This window comes from Anser brachyrhynchus (assembly GCF_964034855.1).
Source record: "Anser brachyrhynchus genome assembly, chromosome: 4".
In the NCBI taxonomy this organism is placed as follows: Eukaryota; Metazoa; Chordata; class Aves; order Anseriformes; family Anatidae; genus Anser; species Anser brachyrhynchus.
In genome coordinates this window covers 38,913,083-38,929,997 of record NC_137698.1, presented here as the reverse complement: position 1 = coordinate 38,929,997, position 16,915 = coordinate 38,913,083, and the positions used below count along the sequence as shown (strand labels likewise).

The 16,915-nt window shown below is 47.5% G+C and overlaps 1 protein-coding gene across 8 annotated transcripts in view; it reads right to left on the bottom strand.

Moving 5' to 3' along the window:
• The window catches only part of ELF2 (E74 like ETS transcription factor 2), a 35,447-nt gene that overhangs the window by 3,464 nt on the left and 15,068 nt on the right, over window positions 1-16,915 (bottom strand). For 5 of the 8 annotated variants that reach the window (XM_080591410.1, XM_080591414.1, XM_080591411.1 and 2 more), the window contains 3 exons: window positions 7,221-7,334; window positions 6,041-6,214; window positions 3,926-4,012 (listed from right to left, as the gene is read on the bottom strand). In XM_080591410.1, the coding sequence (XP_080447536.1) occupies window positions 3,926-4,012; window positions 6,041-6,214; window positions 7,221-7,334 (375 nt within the window). Of the gene's footprint in view, window positions 1-3,925; window positions 4,013-6,040; window positions 6,215-7,220; window positions 7,335-11,795; window positions 12,147-12,666; window positions 12,890-13,586; window positions 15,362-16,915 lie in introns of those variants that run through there. The other 3 variants (XM_080591417.1, XM_080591413.1, XM_080591415.1) reach the window with 3 other exon arrangements.

Below are 16,915 nucleotides of genomic sequence, written 5' to 3'. Positions count from 1 at the left end.
CCATCTAAAATTGTGATAAGGCCATAACCTCCTGCCCAGGATCTTCCTGCTTTCTTGTGCGGGACATCAGCACCAAAGGAGCTCTCACACCTGCTGCTGACAGCCCCACGTCCTGTCCCAAATCTACCTCGCAGAGCAACCAATGCCCTGCTAGGTGCAAAGCCCATCCAACTACTCCCCGCAAGTATTCGTATGGCTGAAATGCCACGGACCTTTCTGTAATTTGGGGGGTACAGAACGAAGTCAGCCTACAGAAGGAGAAACAAACATACTTCTTACATATTATAGGGCTGTACAATTTCCACTGGAGAAGCCCCAAAACGGGGTTCAGCATGATGACTATCAGAATGGCATAAAACAATGTGGGGGTTGTCTGGATGCTGACTATACCAATTACACCTAGGAAAAGGGGTGAGAAAAAAAAAAAAACACAGACCACATTCCTACTTGGAGAAGACTGCTAAAACAATCCAGGAAGGGAAAACCAGGACAGAGCTACAAGAACAACAACCTCGGAATGGTAATCCCAATTCTCTTGATCATGCTTCCGAACCCCAGCAGGTGCCGCAGGCCAAACAAAAAACACATTAAAATGTTTTTGTGTGTGTGCAAAAAGGTCATTAATACCTGAAATTTAGTGGCCCAGCATAGCATTTGTTATGCCACGCTGAAGACAACTAAATATGCGTTAAGATGGGTTAAGGACCACTGTTGCAGACTCCAAGTAATTAGCTCTCTTTGAAAAAACTCAAAGGAGAAAAAACTATAATTTCCATCTTCTGGATGACCACCTCAGAGACATACAATAAACGTATATTAAGTGCTCCAATAAACAGCAAGTACTGAGTCAAGAGCTACCAAAATCCAGCTTCTGCCAGAATTTCAGAGAAATCCGAATAGGATCTGTATGAGGAAAAGAATCAAGAAGAAAACTCCAGAATCCTGGAAGCATCCTGGATAAACTTAATGCTCTATTTTAGGTACGGGAAGTATCATTTTGACAAACTGCATATAACAAATGACCAGTAAGCTCTCACACCAGGAAGACTTTTACTAGAGAAAAAATATTAACTTGCAGCACATTCCTTGGAATTAATCCTTTATTCTCCCCCTTTTAGCTCCTCGGAAATAGAATTTCTGGGTTCACCAACAAATCCTGTAGAGGTCTGCAACAGATTCTTTGCAGAAACAAAAGTGGGCTTCAGCATTAGGAAGCAAACATGAACTTCAAGAGAAATCATTCCTTGAAGTGCCTAATTTTTCTGCTGGAACAGTGCTGCTGACTCAACAGCTTTTTCTTTTCCCTCGTACTCGTTACTGACCTAAGTAATTTCTTTCCACAGGAAGGCTGTGGAATAGTTATGCTACCCAGAAGCACTCCGCTATGCCAGTAAGTTCCAGCAATACCACAGGCATCCTGCTCTGCCAACTGTAGCTGCAATGCATTTAACACAAAAGCTAATTTTAGAAATGTTGAATACAGTTTTGAAGCATTTTTCAAATCCTTTTTCCCTAGAACAATTACTTCCGTAATACTATAAATCCAAGCCTACGGACCCCTGAGGAAGAGGAAGACATGGCTGTACAACATATAATCTGAGCACGTTTACATTTGGGCCACCCCTAAGCATCTGGAAGCCCAGCCTGGTAGCTGTGAACATGTACTGCACGCGGCTAGGGACACAAGCCTGCTGTAAGAGCACGCAGTTCTCACCTCCACTCCTAGGAGGTCCCGTGCTCACCAATACTAAAAGCAGGCACTGAGCCAGACACGATTGTTACCTGTCTTCCTCAGCTTCGTATAGAGCAGATTTAGCACAATGAAAGACATTTTTGTGGCTGGCTGATCATTACAACTGCCAGCTATTTAAGAACGTCAGCCATAGTCTCAGAATAGAAGGATTAATAGCCAGAAAGTATGTGAATAACACAAGGCATCGTGTGTATCAACAAACTGTCACATTCGTACCAGCATCTACGAGGGGAGGCTCAAGGCCTGTTTTGCTTCCTCCAACAGAAGGAAAAATCTCCTGCAGCTTTATGCTATCTACCTACACTTTTAAAAGAGTATTTAAGCAAAGGAAAAAACAAAGTGAGGAAAGAGAAATTAGACCTAAACTGCCGATCCTGTAAGCAAGGACAAAAAACAGTACTTTTATCCCACTAAATAAATAGTCTTCAATTCCTCCTGTATAATGAAGTGAAGGGGCCAATTAGATCATATTTACAGCTGCTTCACTTTGAACCAGAGAGCATCAGGAATGCACACAGGAAGGAGTACCTACAGACGACAAGAGACACCCTTCCCAACTGTGCACAACCAGCTGTCCTCCTCCTCCTCCTCCTCCATGACTTAAGTCTGTTGACAGTAATCAGCGCTAGGAATAATTCCTGTTTTTCCAAAAATATGCTACATGTAAAATAGCCTACATTTGCAAGTGATTTTTTTGAAATAAATAGTAAAAACATATATATATTTTTTGCAGGACATCAAGTTAGCCTACATTAATAAAGCAAATGTATTTTATGCCAGCTCTAGAGTAAAATGAGAATGGAATGAGAACAACACACATAAATGAGAACGGAATAAGAACAACATACATTACAAGGGTCCACAGAAATTTATCAAAAAGTAGTCACATCTCCCACTTCATAAAACAGAACAGCTAGAGAAAGAAATCACCAGTAGAGACAAAGACTGGAAGGGACAGAAACACAGGCCTCCTTTCTCAAAGTAATTTGTGCAGCAAACTAGGAACCAAGCAGTTCACAAGTACTCTTTAAATAATAGAAAGTTCTAATAGCAAAATCAGAACTACAAAGAAGGCTTTAAGAATACTAAAAAAAATATATATATATATGAAAATAAAAATCAAACTACACACTTGTAAGCACAGCAAAGGTAAGAATCTGTGCCCTTCATTAAGGTCCACTGCTACAGCCAAGACCAAAGACAACAGTGGGCAATGCAGAGAAGTTTAACTACTTTCTGTACTGGTTTTCATGAGCTAGCATCCGTTCTTCCTTAGCCTGCTCACAAGCATGACAACTCAGAAGCTGTACCCAGATAAGGAATTATGCGAACAGCGGAGATCATGCTCTCAAAGAAATCTCTATCTATATCCATCTATATATATGTATCTCCCATACTGACAGCTGCACAGCCCTTCAGCTAGTATGCTGCTTCTGAAAACCACTAAAATCCGTTTGTCCCAGCTGCAGCAAAATCTCCAAGCAACGTTTAGTGGGAACCAGCTCCATCTTCTTCACCTACAGCCAGGGTACGAGCTGATACACCGTACTGCAATTGAGAAGTAACCTGTGAGCAGGTGCGCCGGTCTGTCTGACCGCTGGGCGAAGAGCAGGGGCTTGCACACCAGAAGGACTATTCGTCATGAAAAACATGAAAAACGTGTCCCTTCTGCACTAAACCCCTCACTCAACCAGTAGAGAAACATATCAGCATTTGTTTCTCCCCTTAAGCCAATCCGAATCTATTAGTCAAGCAACATATTCCCAGCCGAAGTTTGTGAATCAATTAAGAACACATTTCCAACCCTCAGCGTTACAAAGGCCCATTAGCTGCTTCTGCTGGAGAACAAGCCTTTCAGTGGCAGCTTAACAAATTACGCGCCTAGCAACAAGGCAACGCAAACCACAAAAGACAGCACGAGGCAATCAATGCAAAGCAAATGAAAATTCACAAAGCCTATTAACTGTACAGTGTACTACGGGCATTTATAAAACAGTTGCGCACATCCTTGTGCTACATCTTGTACAAACAGCTTCAGAGACATGAAGTTAAAACTCTGATGAAGTCAGTGCAAACTCAGCCAGCAAACTTTTCAAGATCTCTGTTTTCCCTATGACATTCAATACTTATAAACTTCATAATCTCAAAGACTTAATAAATGGAAAACTATACCTTTGCCTTCTCTAGGCTTCTTCTTGATACCTAGATCTGGAGAGCCATCTGAAATAGCTGACTGTTGGGTCTTCGGTTTACGGCCAGCTGCACACAAAACACAGAAAAAAAAGGATTGATCATATGCAGAATAAAACTATTTTATAGTTTGACTTTGCTGAAAAAGCAGTTTGTGCATTTTTTATGCTATTTCCTTGCTACAGGTATGTACAAATTTACATTCTTAGATTACTAGTACCGCACATCCAATTTAATACACTGTTTGCTTATTTCATAGGCAGATTTAACTCAATTTCAGCTGATGTAATGGCAGGTGAGGTACACACTAAACACATGAAGTAAATCTTCAATGTACTTGCATGTTTTTAGTCCAGCGTCTGTTTTACTCTGAAACCCATTATTCTTCCTTCTGCTTTGTTTCCGACATTCTAGTGCGCGTGCTGACCAGAGCGTCAGTTTTCCTAAGAAATTTTTGCAGCTGAAACCATAAGCACTTCCTTCCACTTTGCATCTCTCCGTTAAAAGCTACGGACGAGCTTCTGCTCAGCATGGGAGTTGTGCCGCGGAGGATTTGCATCCAGCAGAGCATTAAGGCAGCGACAGCCCCCACGGCAGCCTCCGTGGTGCCGGGAGCTCTGGGCAGCGCTGGAGGCAGCTCTGGGCAGTGCCGGAGGCTTACCTGCACCCGTGCCGGGCTGCCCCAGCACTCAGCAGGCTGGCAGGGCTCCCACACGCTGCCTCCTGCCCTCGGCACGCTGCTACGAGGTGGCTTAGCGGGGGACTCCTCAGCAGGCGGCAGGCTTAGAGCTGCCTGCCTTCCTGTGCCAGGGAAATCCTCTCCCAGCGAGGCCTGCGGCTTCTTCATCCTTTTACACTCCGGTGACCTTTTTACTCGAGGTAAACAGGCCCATGCAGGGAAGAGGATCGTACCTCAGGGCAGCAGACTGTAAACAGTGCATGCTTCTGCCTTCAGTTCAAGGGGAGCAGCAGCGATTAACTCTCCTCCCTCGGGCACACGAGCATTAACTTTTGCTGATCAACAATATTCTTCATTAAACACTGACTTCAACAGGAATTAATTATCAAGACAGAAGTTACAGCTCTGTAACTACGGCTGAATGACCTTACACATATAAGAGCTGGGATTTAGACCCTGTAATAGGAAGATACTTACGAAATACCATTCAGGAAGTTTCTGAACTTTCTGAGCATAGCTGTGTAACTTCATCTGCCCAGTAATGACCATTCAGACAGACAGTGAAAAATAAACAAGTGGTTTAAATCCAACGTACAGCTACAAAAAAGCATTAATCATTTTATTGCTTATGTCATTTACTGTTGTCTGCTACGTGCATGTGTTTTCACCAGATCTCAAACTTGTAGATCTCAGGTTTATACCACTTTATCATGACATGGCATTTTTTTTTCCTGAACTAGAAGCAAATCTTAGCACGTCTGTGTCTGGAAGCCCTAATAAAAAAAGCATTCCTGTGGTTAAGTGAATTATACTGGTGCCTGTAAGAAAACTTCTAGTCCAGAGACAAACCTTATCAGGTGCCAACCCTTCAGAGCAATCTCATCTGGCAGCTGAATGCTTGGACCTCATTTGCTGTTCTGATGAGTGTCTCCTCCAAGCAATGCCAATTAGGCTAAGAAACTTCTCTTACCAGGAAGATCTTGTACTGATTTTGTAAACGAATTTATGTTTTTCTAAGTTAGCATTTTCCCCGCTATTTCATTGGAAGATCCCAGAGACCACCTGCTCTCCAAATATATCCATATTTCAGAGAACTAACAGTTACCCACTCAAATCCACTTTTAATCCTTCTTCACCCTTCCTTCACTCTGTAAACCTCGCTTAAAAAAAAAACACAATGAAATAGCAAAAGACACTCTCTTCCTTAATGGCTTGGTGAAATATATTTTCTTGCTAGTTTTTGTTGCTCTCACAGGCCTATTCTCTAGGAATTCACATTTCAGACTTCACTCAATCTGAATATATGATCAGAGAAATCAGATAATCTAACCTACCTACACCCATATCGACTGCATCATCTGAGGCTGTGCACGTAAGAAATAGTTTCTGAGACTGCTGCTATGAAGAGCCATACACACCTTTTTTCTTTTTCATCGGTTCATGGATATCAGGGGATGTTGGAACAGGAGACGCATCCATTGGTTCAGACTCCTCCGTTGATACCTCCACCACAGTTTCTGTGATTACATCAGGCCTCATGGCTGCATGGATAAATTCTGGGGTTGACACACAAGGAGGGACAAAAACTTCCACTGCGAAGTGAAAAAAAAAAAAAGAATATCCAATAAAGTTTCTACCCAATAATTTTAATGTTATCTTCTATGAAATTGTTTTTTAAAAAAGCATGTAGAATAGTATAGCAAGATTCAATTCCAACAAACTGTCATGTAGAAAAGCAATCTCCAAAACACACACACCTGCGAGTACTGTTAGGCATAAGACAAGTATTAGCAGAGAAATAGTGTTTAGAACTAAACTCAGCTTTAAATTAAACAAATTAGAACTCAGTCTCTGATCCTTAGCAAATTAAGGACTGGACCGGACTGCATGTCAATCTCCATTTCCTTTTCTGTAGCTTTGGTGTTTCAGTTTGACCATTATTTCATCCAACATATATTAAATAACTTCAGAAGGAACATCAAGCAAAAGGAATCATCAAAATTAACTTTTGGTTTTTTAAACTGATGTTTTGAAACATACTTTATTCAGATAGTCTTTCTAAAACAGAAGAACAGATGAAAATTATTTCCACTTAAAGTAACTCTATTTTAGCAATGTAAAATACCGCGTTCGCAGAATCACAGAATGGCTGAGGTTGCAAGGGACCTCTGAGGTCGCCTGGTCCAAACCCCTGCTCAAGCAGGGACACCCAGAGCCAAGTGCCCAAGCAGCTTTAAAGATCCCCCAGGAGAGAGGCTCCACAACCTCTCTGGGCAGCCTACGCCAGTACTCCATCACCCACACAACAGAGAAGCGTTTCCTGATATTCAGATGGAAAAATTTGTTTTAAATGTGTCACTATTCAAGTATCTGTACCCAACAACCTCTCTCGGGTAAATGATACCACCTGGAAGTATGCTTGTTACAGGATGAAGAAATTGTGGAAAAACTCGAAATAAATCATTAGTACTGAAATGAGCAAGAAAATGTTTTAAGCAGTATACAAGTCTCTACAGAAGCAGGTTTCCCAATTTGGTTGTTTTACTAGCACGTGGGAAAAATAAACCCCTCCCTGGGCAGGACTTGTGGCTGACATACCAGGACTCCTGGCATCTCTCAGGCAGGTAGGAGACTCCATATGAAGCAAGGCCTCTGCGGCTTCAATTGTCTTATCTGTGCAGTGTACATTGCTTCCATGAACTGATGCTTCCACTGTAAAAAGGAAAAAAAAAAGTGTAATGAGACCAGATTACTCACAGAAGTCTACAGGTATCGCTGTACAACAGCGCTACTCAATCTTAAACACAAAGACCCCCAAATTCCCAAATTGCCAGGTGTCTTTGCACCTTTCTACCTTCCTGCCAACAGAAATGTTCAGGGAAGACAGGAGAGAAGCAGCCAACAAGAACCAACACTTAGACACAGGCACTTCTTAGATCGGATTTCTGGTTCACAGGCAACTCCCCGTTTCTATCAGTTCAGGAGCTTGCAGAAGCAAACTTCGGGGTTTTACCTTCTACCTCCAACTTAACCAGAATAAACCAGATTGGAATGAAGATGGTTGTAAACTGACACAGCAGAGGAAGAAAAGAATCCTATCCCAGCTACTATCCCATTAAAACATAAAGGTCACCTCTCTCGAGATTTTCAGTCTAAAAAACATACATATAAATACACAGTGAGCTTGCAAAACAGTTATATCCAGTTTTGTGTCCTGACGTTAAGAATATCTGTGAGTTGGGTTTAGCAGGGTTAAAAAAACAAACAAACAAAAAAAACACACAAAGTATTCAAACGCTATGAGGATGGGTTTTTAAGCAATAGGGGAAAAGGGTAAAAGTCTCTTTTTTCAAGTTCTGAAAGTTTATGAAAGCTAAGTAATCAATCAAAGCTAATCTGAAGTAACTTGAAGAGAGTCCATTTAAACTCCGATGCGGAGCAGACCGCTGGAGCTGGGCACAAAGAAAAGGAAGAGGCTTCGCAGGGGGGCTCCGATGCCCGTCGGGCCGGCCCCTCACCTCGGGGCGGTGTGGGGCAGCAGGACCCCGAAGGCACCACCTGGCACGGGGCACTGCAGCCCAAGGTATGTGCCCTGCTGCCGCCCCGCTGCGCCGCGTTACCAGGCCTTGTAAGGCAATCTGCCTGCTGCTGCCGCCGGGCTGCTCTATCTTTAGCCCGAGCACGGTCACCTATCTCCGGCGTCGGAGAGGGAAAGGGGATTCGGCACCGGCTCTCCGCGACAGCTCCAGGGCACCTATCCTGTTACCGAAAGCGTCCGAGAAACAACTGGCGTCTGTTCAGGGGAAGCAGGGCCACGCTCCCGGCATCGCTTCTGCCTTCGGAAAGCGCTAGGGACACACGCAGATTTGCGCAGGCACACGTGGGGAAAAGACCCAGCACATTCCACTTTAAAAGCAAGGACTGAAAAGCTGGAAAACCCACTAGCCAGCAGAGCAAAAACATGACAGGACCAAAACCTGGAAGAGACACACATGCAGAATCCCGGGTGAAGGAAACCTCTGAACCATCCCAGCCGCCCACCGAGGCTTCTGCCGCAGCCCTGTCCCCGCAGCTATTCAGGGGGCTTTATCTTTTGGAACAGCAGGCGCCTGGTAACGCTGAGTTCCAACAACAAAAGCCTACCCTGAGGGCATGGGAAACCCTGCCAACAGAAAGGGTCCTTATTACCCACACTGATCCACGGGCAGGGCAGTGCTGCTCCTGAGCCCTTCCCCTGCAGGCCCCGGGTGCTCTCAGTGTCTCTCCCCAGGGATACAGCTGAGGGGTGTCCCAGGCCAGGCGCCGAGCACCTGCATGAAGCCCTCAGCCTGCAGGTTTCTTTCTGAGGTCGCCTGGTCTCACACAAATGGGTGACTTGGTTTCCCCTCACCTGCCGGACAAAACTTTGCCCTGGCCTTCAGAACCCAGCAGTTACACCTGTATCAATTCCACACCAACACCAAAATCAGGAATTCCCGGTCAGCATTTAGCCTATTATTTATCTACAGCATGGAAAAAAACGATTTAAAGCAGGTCGACGAAGCTTTTCCACCACCCTCTCTCCCCCAGCAAGAATTTCCTTTTCCGTTCCTGCTGGTTACCGCGTGGGCAAGGGGCAGCTCGCTTCTGTGCACACACCGGGTGCTGAACCCACAGGGCTTCCTTCACGCAGCTGACTCGTCTCGGCAGCGAGGCAGAGTGCTGAATCAGCTCACCCAGGTCATCCATCCCTAACTGCTTGTAAGCATACCAAGTTTTTCTGCTTTTACCCAAAGTCGCGAGGTATTTCCTACAGGTAACGTCTGTAAGCTGCACCACGAGTAAGAGGTGCTTGGCACAGAGCAGGAACAAGGCGATAAAGGTAGCTTTAATCTTCTTTGTACTCTTCCAATATTATCCCTACTTGATCAGGGGCTAGACCATGAGGAAAGGAGATGCAAGCCCCCCAGCGTTAGGGACCAAGGCTGCAATTGCATAGCAAGAAAGCCAGGGAGCAAAGGAGCCACCCCACCTTTGCCCTCAGTAGCCATCCCATTTCCAATAAAAAGAGCACTACCTGATTGCCAAAAGCCTCTGACACTGGAAATCACACACTGCACAGATGTTTTCTCAACATAAGTTACTCAGGTCTACATGGAAATTGCCATCTAAAAAATATCAAGCAAAAAATAGCAACGCTTCTGCCCTGTGGCTGGAGCAGCACACATGCCGGCTGTCTGTCAGGGCAGTTAAACTAAACTAACGTGGCCAAAAGACATCTATGAAAACACCCAATAAAATACGCACTATCATCGCGTTTGAAGTCTTCTGAGCTTGCTAGCTTCTCCTTTAGCCAGCCCACGGTTTTGGGCCCAGAAGCATTTGTCTCCCCAAGGAGTTTTATGATAGCTTTCAGGCGTGATGAGGCAATGTTACTGCACCAACACTCTCAGAAAAGCAACGTGTCATATCTCAATGCGAGTTTTAAATAAAGTACCTTTCTGCCACTCTAGAAAGTGTCTAATTAACAGATGGGAGCAAGTCCAAGCACCCCGTCAGGAGGTAAAAAAAAAAAAACAGAGCTAGAAAAGATGAACCAAAGGTGAAGTGAGGGAACAGGTTCACAGAGAGGGGATGGGACAAGCAAAAGCCAGGAGGCTGTTCCTGAAGATGACCAGATAAAGCATGCTCGACTAAACGGCACGTGTCACAAGGCTTGGTAGTACTTCTCACGAGAAGGACGGGGGAGAAAAGCAACCCAGAGAAGCAGGGTTCCTCGGTAAAAAGTCGACTTTGATCAAAAGGCACCACCACGGAAAACCACTGGCGGTTATTTACTGTGCGGTACCTTTCAAGCTCCCGTGGCTTGTGCTCAGACAAGCACTGCTCCACAGCAACCCTCGTCTGCTCTCAGTGCCTCCAAGGCTGTGGCACACGAGCACAGTAACATCAAGGCAGAAGGCTTTCCAACCAAAGAATAACGCGCGTGACCACGTTTCTGAAAAAGGTCTGAGTCACCAATTTCCTATTTCATTTGTAACACGATATGATGCCGCCGGGCAGGCCTAAAGGACTCCCAGAACTAAAATAAACTGTACGGCTTGAACAAATCACTTAATATTTAGCTCTATTACTTTACACATTCATTTCAGGAAGAGCACCGCTTGCCCAAACCAAGCAAAGCAGTTCACTCGGCAGGAAGTACCTTTTCCAAACTTTGCTAACCAAGTACCAGACGAACTGATGCTTGCTGATCTTCAGAGCTAGCGGGGCCACGTTCATTTTCCACTCCTTTAAACCACATCTCATCTCTCTACTTCTATGAAGCAGTCTGATGCTGCAGCACTTATTAAAGTAGTCCGTTAAAAAAAGTTTTCTGGTCTGTTTTCAGAAGAAAAACAAGAACCTTTATATACAAAAATCTATGTGTCTACTGGAGAAGAAGTCCTTGTGCTTTTTAAAAAGTGAAGTTAACAGGGTTAGTTGACATCTATCTCCAGTTGTTGAGCTAACGTCTTCCAGCTCCACTTCCATCCCTCTAAGCAAATAGCACGCACTGTAGATTATTCGAGGCTCTCAACAGCTGTTACAAAATACCAAACTTGGTAATTAAGTCTGACAAGGCTGTCCTTTAGCTTTACACAACAAAATACTGCCAACACTTCAGTTTAGTAACAATATTCCCAGTTTTAACAGAAAACAAGAGTAACAAAATGAATTGAAGCAAGTGATAAAAAATAACGGGCTGAAATTTTCAAAATGGTACTTTGTGAACTTGTGGTACAGCTCCCCTCTCTTTATCCGAAGAGCTATCGATGCCTGCATTTACGAGGTCAACATTTAACTCTTAGCTCTGATTTACAAAGGCTTATCCATTAATGCTATCAGGCACTGGCACCGTGCTGCAATGAAGAATTCACAATTCCGAGCATGGAGCTCAGTCAGGAGTAACTACAGGTACGCTAACAGACTCCAGTGAAGCTGACTGGCCTTCATATGCTTGTTTTATCTCAGTGTTAAAATGATGACAGCAAACAGCAGTGTAAAGTAGTAACTGTGTGTAACTCGTATTTTAATAAAAAAATAAAAATGAATTAAAAAAAGAGTTGCCTATACAGCTGATCTTTCCGTGTGCAGCACTTGGTTGGAAAAGAGGGCGCTTTTAGCCCCCTGCTTGCTTTATGTCAGGCATACCTTCGGAAACTGGAGAGCAATTCCTCGCTTTTGCGAGCACTTGGAATCCGCTCAGCCTGCCCCCGTTAGCTCGGAGGACTGCCAGCTGCGCGAAGCTCAGGCGCAGCCAACAACGCGCTGCACAGCGGCGAGGCACGAAGCGAGCAGCGGGCTCGAAGCACCTGGATCTCCCGGTGCGCTACCAGCCCGGCGCCGGGAGCACCGCTACCCGCGAGCCCGGGCGGCTCTCTCCCGGGTCGCCGCGGAGGCGCCCTCACGACAGCGGCTGGGACGGGGCCGGGCCGGGCCGGGCCGCTCCCGGCGGCAGCGCGGTGCAGCCGCAGGCAGTGCCCACGTGCGGGCGGCGCGGGGCGATGCGGCGCGGCGCCACTTCCGTGTTTACACGGCGCTGCCCCCGGCCCCGCGCGCGCGCGCCCCGCCAGCGCCCCGGGCGGCCGCCGCTCCGCCGCCCGCCGCGCTCCCATTGGCTGCCGCCGCGCCCCGCCCCGCCCCGCCGCCCCGCCGCCGCCCCCCATTGGGCGCCGCGCGGCCGACACTCCCCCCTCGCCCCCCCCCCAATACCGGGGGCCCGGCGGAGCGCGGCGCTTCCGTTGCGCGGCGGGAGGGGGGGGGGGGGGCACGGCCCCACGTGTGCGGGGAGGGGGGGGCGGCGGGACCGCCCTGCCGCCGAGTTCAAAACCGGGGGGGGGGGGGGGCGGGCAGCGTGGCGGCGGCGGGAGGACGGACGGGCGGGCGGGCGCCCCGCGCACTTCCTGGTTGCGGCCCCGGCCCCGCCGCCGCCGCCCGTGTGCAGGTGCCGCCCGCTCGCCCGCCGCCGCCGCCCCGTCCTTCCCCCCGCGCCCCGTCCCGCCCCGCCCCGCCGTGCCCTTACCGGCGCGGATGAGGAGGTCGAGCTGGTTGGTGGGCCCCTCGTGCAGGGACGCCGCCATGTTTACGCTGCCCCAGCGCCTTCACGTTGCCCGCCGGGCGCGCGCGGGGCCGGCGGAAGAGGAGGAGGGCGGGGGGGAGCGGCGGCGGCCGTGCGCGCTCCCGCGGCGGTGCGCGCCCCCGCGGCGGGGCCGAGCAGCGCCGTGCCGGGCAGGGCAGGGCAGGGCAGGGCGGGCGGCGCGGGCACCGCCACGGCGCGGCGGCGGCGGGAGCGCTTCCTGCGGGGCGGCGCGGCCAGAGCCGATCCTTCCGCCGCCGGCCCCAGACAGGAAGTGCCGCGCCGGCACCCGCCGCCGCCGCGCCGCGGGGGGAGCCCGAGACCGAGCAGCGCCGCCGCCGCCTCACGGAGCCGCGGAGGGAGGCGGCCGCCCCCCGGCACAGCCCCCCCGGCCGTCAGGGCGCGGCCCCCGGCCCCCGGGGTTACGCCGGGGGAGGCGGCGAGGAGCCTGCGGGCACGGAGAGCAGCCTGCGGTTCCTGCCTTCCCGCCAGGCAGGAGGGCCGAGCGGCCGCTTTCTGCGCAAGCGGCTCAAACTTCCACGTGAAGTTACAGGGCGCCGGGTGCGCCCCTGCGATAAGCAGAAATCTCTCCCCCTCGCGATTTTGCCCGTGGGCCTACGTTAGGGGGAGAAAGCGGCAGCGCTTGCCCCGCGCAGGGAGCACAGAGCAGCGGCTGGGGCAGGTCACCTGCAACCGCCAACCTCGGTGCCTCAGGCTCCGGCAGACCGCACTCCTACTGCAAGGCTCAGAGCTTTTTAGGAATGCCGTTTAATGACCGCCTTCACACGCAGAAATAACATTCCGGCTTTTAAGACTTCACTCTCCGTTCCCCACAGCCAGGAACGGATACCCGTTCGCTGTCTCACCAGCTAACGAACGAAACCCGCACGCGAGGGGGCTCCCTTCCCGTCCGAGCCCCAGTGTCTCCCCGAGGGCAGGCCCGCTCGGGCCCTGCCAGCCGCGCTGCCTCCAGCCCGACGCACGGCCAAGAAAGGCGCTCCGGGGCCAGCTGTGACGGCAAGAACCTCCCGCAGACACGGCCCTGCCGACAGCGGAGCGCTCCTCTCAGCTGCTGTTGTGCAGAGAGGCGGAACGGCAGCGTTACGAGAGCTCCTTCTGTCAGCAGATTTCCGCTAGGGGACTCTGCTGTATTCTCCGGCAGAAATTTTTCCAGCGGGGACGAGCCCAAGGACATGTAAAGGCATCCTGCGTGGGCACACGCTTAAATGCGCAATAAAACGTCGTAGCTCTTCATTAAAAATTCCTCGAGTTGAAGTGGAAACCTCCTGCGGTACACTCTAGGGGAAACACCGCTGCTAACTCAGCTTACATACCGAGGATCGAAATAACTATGTACTTATGTCACTGTCCTGGGCACCTACTGGCGTTAAAAATCACAATTTACTCAACACTTCTCTTCATCGAGCAGCTAGGTCCGCAGCACTAAAAATACCCTTTAAAATAGTTTGGCAGCTTGGGTATGGATCCAAAGGGTGCACTGAGCCACCAAACACCTTGAAAGATCCAGGCCTGTGACAACAGCAGCTCACACCCTTATACCCTCCAAAAGATGCATTCATAGCTTGCTGCCTTACTGTTTGGCATGTAATTCAGCGAGGACATTTTGCTGGTTGCGACTTCCAGCCACAAACTAAAGTGTCTGGCAGGTATCCCAGTTGCTCCCTCTACCCCCTACAAGTAGAATGAAGTTTTGCCTAAGGTACATAAACTTTTTGAATAAGCGCTTCCAAGGAATCCACGCATGTAATTTTTGACAGACACCATGCATATGAAAAGAATTATAATAATAATTAGAAAAAGAGTAAAGTATCAAGCTTTTGGCTTAATACCAGTTTTCCAAGCAGCATTTATTTACCCCTGCGAGCAGGCTTAGCATGGTGTTTGCCAATTCACGTGGAATGGACGAGAACAGCTGCACACATCATTCTAGTTCTTCACTGTCTGATCCCACAGATAGATGGATGCCCAAGGGATTCCTATCAGCTGAAAAAATACAGGCCTACACACTTTCGAGACTGTAGACCACTACAATAAATCTACAAAATGATCATTTTGACCTGAACTTACTTATATACAAGTAATGGGAAAGTAAAGCATTCAAGCATAACACTGACTTCAAGAATGTGATTTTCCTTGAAAGTTCTGCAGCTCCTCAGGTTTAAACTGTATGGTTTACAGTATTTTATGTTAAACACCAATTGATTTGTCATGCTAATAAAATCTTACCAGTTCAGGGAAAAAACACAGTCAATAGGGAAAAAAGTAAATGTGCACTTATTTTTTTAATCTCTCTTTAAAAGCCTTCTTTCTAGGCAGAAGGCTAATGAAGAGGGCTACAAAGGCTACTCTGGAGGAGTGGTGGGAGGCCCAAAGAGGCAGGAAATGTTTACCACAGTGTAATACAACTACATGAAATTGCAGATTAATTTATGTTCCTCTGTTGTAAAGTAGAAAAAAAGTTACAGAAACAGCATTGTTCTTTGTCAGGCAGGAATATATTCATTATCTTATCTTTTTATTATTATTGGCTTTTAGTGTTAGAATGCACAGAGATCAAGTTTTATTGCAATTTGTTTACCACAAGCTCAAGCTGGCAAGACAGCTGGGCCTCCTTCAGGTATGTAGGCCTCTACACGCTCATCACGTGCTAGACCTACCAACTGCCAGAAAAGAAAAAAATTAACACGTTCTATTATTCAGGAAAGCCACCGTTTAAAATAATGCAAATTACACACATGAATGTAGTAAGTCATAAGTAATTTCAAGATGATAACGAGCAAGTGCATTTGCAGCAAACACCCAACTCCATCCCTATTCACTTCAGAGTCTTTGGCAGATAGGTAACGTGGGCAACAGGAATACTATCCGAGTGAATTATATCCCCTGACATGTAGGGATGCAGGAGTAAAACACCTGTCAACTCAAAGGGATACAGACAACTTTGCTCACATGAAAAGAAATAAGTTTCACTTTGGCTTTGCAAAACACACTAGTTAAACTTCATACTGATTATTCTGAAAAAGTGAAAGACAATCCAAGAGAATAAAATGAATGAGACTAATTGCATGCAAGACAGCTGATACAAAAATTCAAAATATGAAAAAGGGGAAAGTTTCAGCAGATTTGCAGAAGTGGGTGGGAGTGGAATCGTCTATCTAGCACTTCCCTGAAGAGTCACCTTCAGCAACTATAGAGGAATTACAAGTCTCCTCTCCCCCAGTTTCCTATGCAAAATTTCCCTTTCCACCACAGTTCTGACAAACATATGGAAGACATCTCTGGCCAAGGAGTCTAGCTTCCCTTGCGAAGCTATTTCACAAGCGCTGTAACTTTACATACTGAAATTACAACCTTCTAATAACACCTTTTTCCTTCACTGCCCATCACTGATGGCAAACGCTGAACCAGAAATAAAAATGTTTATTTAACTATTTTTAGCCACAGAAGATTCCGGTTGTATTCTAGCATGATAATTCTATGCTCAGAAAAGGCACTTATCATAAAGCAGTTGTTAATTCTTAGAGAGGTAATTGGTTTGACTTCATTTGATTAAACAGCCAAGGGTAGACAGCGATCTGTCACTGGGTGATACTTGCAGTCCACATGAATGCTTACAAGCAAAACCATGAGAAATTGAAAGAATAACACAGGAACAATACCCAAATGCCAACCAAACTAAAAAGCTTCAGGTAACTTAACAATTCCAGGAGTGTCTTGTCCCGAGTGCAGAAGGCCCTTCAATTTCCAAACAGTTACAGAAAAGTCAGATTTGCCCAGAATCCTGAAGAAATTCACCTCTAGCAACTACAGTAGTAGCCTGCTGTTGAGGACAGCAACTATCCAACTGTTGATACCAACTACCGCACTGCAACGGTAACGACACACAGAAACACTCTTCACAGATTGCAGAAACACCAAAGGCCACGCGCCTGTATCAGCACATCAGCATCACCATCCACTGTGGATTTTACAGTAGAAAACTGCAGAAGTAACAGCAAACTAACCACAGAGTACCCCTGGAAGAACCAGGGAAATACTGAGAAGGGAGGCTGTGACTGTGCTTGGGTTATTTCCTCGACTACACCACGTGAAGTCCAGTAACAACAAAGCCACGAGTCCGTCACGGCCTACACCTCCGGGTAGGCCCAGACTCCAGGTGCCACTACCCATACGG